The following is a 6108-nucleotide window of genomic DNA, read 5'->3' as shown; positions in this document are numbered from 1 at the left end:
AAAAATAAAAATAAATGAAATTAAAGAATATTTTTAATTGACTGAAAATGAAAATAACAACATACCAAAGTTGATGGGATGTAAATACAGATATAGTATTTAGGGATAAATTTATAGGCTAAACTAAAAAAAGGCTCAAATCAATGATTTCAGCTACCACATTAAGAAACAAGAAAAAGAACTAAATACAAAATAAAAGACAAAAACTGAAACAGAAAACAACCAAAAAGCAAAAATTCAATATCAAAAGCAGGGTCCTTGGAAATCAATCTTGAATAAAAATGCTGACAGTGTTTGAACTATCTTGTCTCATTCTAAATTTGAAGAAACAATGAAGACACAAATTTGTAAGTAACAAATTACAGTTAAGATTGCGGATTACACTTCTACTCTACATATTTTTTTGTGAAGGTGAAAGGTTTCCATCTTTGGCAAACCAAACCACTCTTTCAGGTATCAGTTTTCTCAGACATAAAATAAACACACTAATGTGGAACATCTTAAGAAATCTAAATTCTAAGACTATATGTCCAAGAGATACATGCCTACCACCAATAGCACCAAATCACCTGAATAAGGAATTTTATTCCTTATTAATTCCAAATAATTGACCAAAATGTAAAAGTTAATCAGTTCATCCACAATGAAATTAAAATGTTTAATTATCAGTCTTGGGAGAAACTGAAGGAGAATTTCATTTTAATTTAAAATCAAGGGCCAGTGTAGCTAATAATTCTAACTTTACTTTTCCGCTTATCGTCTCTGTGAGATGACTTTCTTAGATGGTCATTTGGATATATCACTTCTTACTCAATTTTGTTCTCAGTGTTACTACTCCCAGTAATGGGAATTACTGTGTGTATATGTGTAAGAGAGAGAGAGAGAGACAGAGACTATGGAGTTACAAAATTAGGAAGTTATAGAGGACTCAAGCAATTTCTTTTCAAATGTTCACTGTGAGCAAGGTATTTTTTTTTTTTTAAAGATTTACTTATTTACGCATACAGATCTGGGGTACAGGCCAGAGGTGCAGCAGCAGTGAGAGGCATCTCCAGAGACAGAGTGGGGAGCAGAACAGGAAGATCCATGAAATACACTGCTGAGGGGAGCAGCGGGCAGGTCAGGAGAGGACTGCTGCACCAGGTAGGTCACCTCTGGGGAGGGGATCAAACTCATGCTGCAGTGACTTTAGCTTCTCAGTGTAGTGCTTTAACCTGCTGCTCCAGGGAGGACCCGAGCAAGGCATTTTTACTGTTCACAATATTTAGGAATCTTCTGCTGCTACCTTTTAGGAGAAAATTACTTTCCTGTAATTAGCTCATATGTAAGAGTGACACCTACCCTGAGTCTAGATCTGTACAACCAGGTAGGTTAATCTTGCATAGTAGTTAATTTAAAAAGCACGGACTCTGAAGCCAACCTCTCAAGTTCCAATCCGCATTATGCCATCTATTGGATGTACGTGACCCCTGGGCCAATCATTTAACTACAGAGATTATTGTGAGGATCAAATAAACACATGTAAATATGTGTTATCATCTCCCATTTTTTTGATAAAAAATATCAGAAAAAAAAATTCTATAAAATTATAAAGACGGGCCCTCCCTGAGTGTTAAATTAGCACAGCACTAAGAGAGCTAAAACCACTGCAGCATGAGTTCAATTCCCAGCCAAGGAGGTGATCCACATGCCATGGCAGACCTCTCCTGACCTGCCGGCTGCTCCCCTCAGCAGTGTGATTCATGGGTTGGCCTGTTCTGCTCTCCACTCTGCCTCTGGTGAAACCTCTCATCACTCATGCACCTCTGGCCTGTACCCCAGTTCTGTATGCATAAATATTTTTTATTTACCATTATGAATGCATATATGAACTTATTTAATCAGAGAAGAAGAACATGAATAAGTAGTTCTCAAAACAAAAACTTCAAATATTCCAGAAACACCAACAGTTTTTCAATCAATGTGACCATGGACCTACAGTGTGAAAAATAAAGAAGTTCAGGTTGGCAACAACTTAAAAGAGATTGATAATAAAAATGCTGAAAAGGGGCCCTCCCTGGTGGCACAGTGGGTTAAAGCACAGCACTAAGAAACTTAAGCCACTTCCGCATGAGTTCAATTCCTGCCTGCCCCAGAGGTGACCACATGGCACGGCAGACCTCTCCTGACCGGCCCGCTGCTCCCCCTCTCAGCAGTGTACTTCGTGGATCTGCCTGTTCTGCTCCCCACTCTGTCTCTGGTGAATCCTCTCACCCTCCACATCTCTGGCCTGTACCCCAGCTCTGTACGAATAAATAAATAAATGTTTTTTAAAAATGCTAAAAAGAGTTTGGAGAAAGAGAAAGAAGAGAAAGAGGAAATCTCATACTGTGTCTGGAGTGTAATGAAATATTTTTAAAGAGCAATTTGGCAATTCTTATCAAGGTCTTAGGTACAAGAAATTTTTTAAAAATTATAAAGACAACACTTTTAAGTGTCCATAGTTATAAATCAATATATTTGGGTGAGTTTATACTTGTGAAAACATAAATATATATAAATAAGTTAAAGAATAGTTCTGATAAGAGTTGGTAAGAACTAATGTTCAACTACATAGTGCAGTGAAACTGCAGACCTTCCAAAGGTCTCCCTAAACTCAAATAATTTGGAAGTATTAAATATAGACTCTATAAGATCTTTTACCATTGAGTACTTTAGGATTCTACATTGGATCTTAACTATTGCATAGCTGGAGCTCTAATTGAAATGATCTTCTAAAAGGGCAACCACTTATTCCTCCCACCCCTCCCCATTATGAACTAAACAATTACAGTTCCACTGACCTCAGGGGCTCTCTGAAAGTTATATACAGAGTGGAAAGGTTGAGTCATATTTCAATAGTCAGTCAACAAGTGAACAACTGTGTTACCTAACCAAAGAACTATTTGCTCAGCTCCATTTCCTACATCTGCAGAGAAGCCTAGTGCAGATATTGAGAGAATTAAAGGAGATAATGAATGAAATATACCTCATCCAGAATAGCACACAGTACTTCTCAATTCATACTCATTTCCCTTCCCGTCTGATATCACTTTTTGATGAAAAGTATCTCTCTATAGATAGGCTGTGTAATTTTAACATAATGCACATTTTTAGTCTTCCTTCAGAGATTTTACTTCAAAACCATTATTAGATGGGAATTAAATTAGCTTTCTGTAACTTTTAAAATTTTGATCACTTTATAGTAAATATGGTAAGTTTCAACATGAAACTTATTTATTCATCAAGAAATGCCTAAATCTAATCAACTTTGATTTAACCATTATTTCTGGCAAACATTTTGATTTCTAAAAGGATGAGACAGATAATTACTTAGAAATGTTTATACAACCAATTTATTATGTGTCTACTTGTAAGGATTATTTTCCTTAAAACTGTTCAATAAGTACAAAACAATGTCCTTAAAGTTGGTAATAGTTATTTAAAAACCTACCCTCCTCAAATCTTCTGGGCCAAAAAGAATTATCTTCCATTGAAGGACTTGGTTTTAACTATGTACTTATTTGAGAGCTGTAACTAATATAGAGCCATAACTGGAAAAAATCTTAATTCTTCCACTTTCAAGTGAATGGGTGCTATAGGTTTTTTTTTTTTTTTAAATCCATATAATTAGTATGTATCTTGCAGAGTTCTCTTTTTTCTTAAGGAATAAATAACAGCAGTCCTTTAGGTAACTCTGGACTGAGTCTGGAAACCAAGATTGTATCAATCCTGTGGGATACCACAGGATTGCTCTTACAAACCTTACTTACCATTTGGTCCTAAATTTTTCGGAAGAATTGATACAAACGGTAGATATAAACAGAACAACCCACAGAGGGCCACTATATCTAAAACTGCTGTATCTTCAAGGTCTATAAACAATTTAGAACAATCGATCACAAAAACATAGAAGTCCCTAAACGTTCTGAATGACAACCAGTTTCCTTCCATCTTAACGGCAATCTATCCAAACCAGTATCTTCAATCCTGAAGAGTACTGCAATGTTACTTCCTTCCTTCAGGGAAACAGGGAGAAATCTCTGGCGGTAACAAAAATAAAAGTAGACCACAAAATCTGAGAATAAAAGATGAATCTCCACAATAAATTGTCAAGGAAAAGAAAACTGGATATATATCTCCTCACTAGCTCTGTCTTAAAACGTTATTTTGTAGGAGTTACTGCGTTCAGAAGTGAAAATAAATGAACTTCAAAACGGGCCAAGTTTCACCAACAATCAGAAGCTGGCATTCACCTGACTTTGGCTCAGCTGCCTTCCGGGAGGATACATATAAAAGTCCACCTGCCTCCCCCCAGCCCTGCAGCCGGCTCTCTGGGCAGCACGTTTTTCTTCTCCTCTTGCTGTTTAGACAAAAAACAATCTAGGAGGAACAGGTTTCTTTCTTCTAAAACACTGGCACAAGCAAAAAGGACAGACACAACTTCTACGGGGCTCGACGGCTCCGGCTTCAAGAGCCCCCTCCGCAAACCTTCCTTTTCAAAAGAACCAGGCACCTGCCAGGGGACCGCGCCCCGGGCCTCCATTACTTCCTCCCTCCACCCAGACACGGGCTGCGAAGCCACGACCCAGCGAGGACCCGAGCCCTGGCGGCCGCGCGGCGGTGACCAAGCCTCGGACGCCGCGGCCTGGGCGCCTCCGCGGAGCAGGCCCGTGTGGTCCCGCTGCAGTTCCGCCGCCCGCCGCCCGGTACTCACACACGCACAGCTCCACCACGTACGCGTAGTAGGACCAGGCGACCACAAAGGTGATGAAGAGCACCGGCACCCAGCCGACGCCGCGCTGGCAGCAGCGCCAGAACGTCCACGGCGCCATGTTCGGCCGGCGACTGCGGCTGCCGGCGCCCGGCGGTCGAGGGGAGCGCCAGGCCCCCGGCGGCGGGAACCCGGGCGGTCGGGAACGATCCTCTCGCGGGTACCCAGCTTCCAAGGCCGAGCCAACCCGAGCAAAAGTCGGCGGCCCTTCCGAGTCCCCGCCCCTCACCGCGCCCCGCCAGGTCCCGCCCCCACTCCTCATCCTGCGGTTCCCCCGCCCTCAGCCCCGCCCCCCGTCCGCAGCCGGCGCCGCACCATTGGGGCGTGGCGTCGTGGGCGGGTCCTGGGGGTGTGGCCTGCGTCTGGGGCCGCCCCATTGCTTGGCAGCGCTTGCCGCTTAGGGACCAGACTTGCAGCGCTAGCCGAACGGAAGCAGGAAGTAAAGCTGGGGCGGGCACCGAGGCGGAAGACACTTCCCTCGAAGGTTGAGAGGAACAGCACACTGCTTTAGTGGACTGAGGGTTGAGGAGGAAGACTCCTGGTTCCTGTACCTTGGAACTCGGACAGAACTTGTGTAGTGAGCGCCCTTGTTCACTTAGGAGGCTGCCCCAGTGATCCCGAAGTGCACCTCTGCTTAACGACTCTTGCAATTTCAAATAATTTACTCCATGATCGGGCGACCCTCTCCAGTGTTCGAAAAACGGAACTGGTTAATGACTGATTAAGGATGGAAATCACGTCGTCTGTCATTTTGATTTGAACCCCAAATTTGAGATTGATATGTTTGAAAAGGAGCATCTGCCTCCTCACTATCCTTCAAATAATCACTGAAAATTTGAGAGTTTATTTACAGCTGGAGAAATCTTGCTACGCAATGCAAGTAATCATATAGAACATAGAGGCATCACTATGAAACTTCATAATATAAGGTCAGAAGCATTACCAATAATTCCAAACCGCGTTTCCCCGTACTATCATGTCCATTTTGGTAGACTGAGATTTTAACTAGCTATTGACCACTAAGGTCTCCTTGAAGCTGACTTCCTACCCCATTTAGAGTTGTAATATAAAGGAACTAGAAGCAAATAGGTAACTGCCACACATTTCTACTGCTTGAAAGAAATAAAGGGTGTGTGAAATGGTTTTTCCAGACTTCATTACTATTGATGGGGAAAAAAATCACTGCTGTGTAGCAATTCATAGAGAAATAAAAGGATTATTGAGAGCAGAGGCTTTAAACCAGAAAGTATGCGTCAGATTTTTCATGAGCTCTGGACCTGCACTTCAGATATTCAGGTTTCAGTTATGTATAGTTT

The 6108-nt window shown here is 41.8% G+C and overlaps 1 protein-coding gene across 7 annotated transcripts in view; it reads right to left on the bottom strand.

Annotated features, from left to right (window-relative positions):
• The window catches only part of ZDHHC20 (zinc finger, DHHC-type containing 20), a 94308-nt gene extending 89345 nt beyond the window's left edge, over nucleotides 1-4963 (bottom strand). For all 7 annotated transcript variants that reach the window (XM_012723262.1, XM_012723261.1, XM_012723263.1 and 4 more), the window contains exon 1: nucleotides 4736-4963. In XM_012723262.1, coding sequence (XP_012578716.1) covers nucleotides 4736-4853 — 118 coding nt within the window. In that variant the 5' untranslated portion in view covers nucleotides 4854-4963. The remainder of the gene's footprint in view (nucleotides 1-4735) is intronic.
• Between the last annotated feature and the right edge of the window lie 1145 nt (nucleotides 4964-6108).

This window comes from Condylura cristata, unplaced genomic scaffold (genome assembly GCF_000260355.1).
Source record: "Condylura cristata isolate star-nosed mole 26May11 unplaced genomic scaffold, ConCri1.0 scaffold00010, whole genome shotgun sequence".
In the NCBI taxonomy this organism is placed as follows: domain Eukaryota; kingdom Metazoa; phylum Chordata; class Mammalia; order Eulipotyphla; family Talpidae; genus Condylura; species Condylura cristata.
Note: the sequence above shows the minus strand (reverse complement) of the source record. Positions and strands in the feature narration are given on the sequence as shown.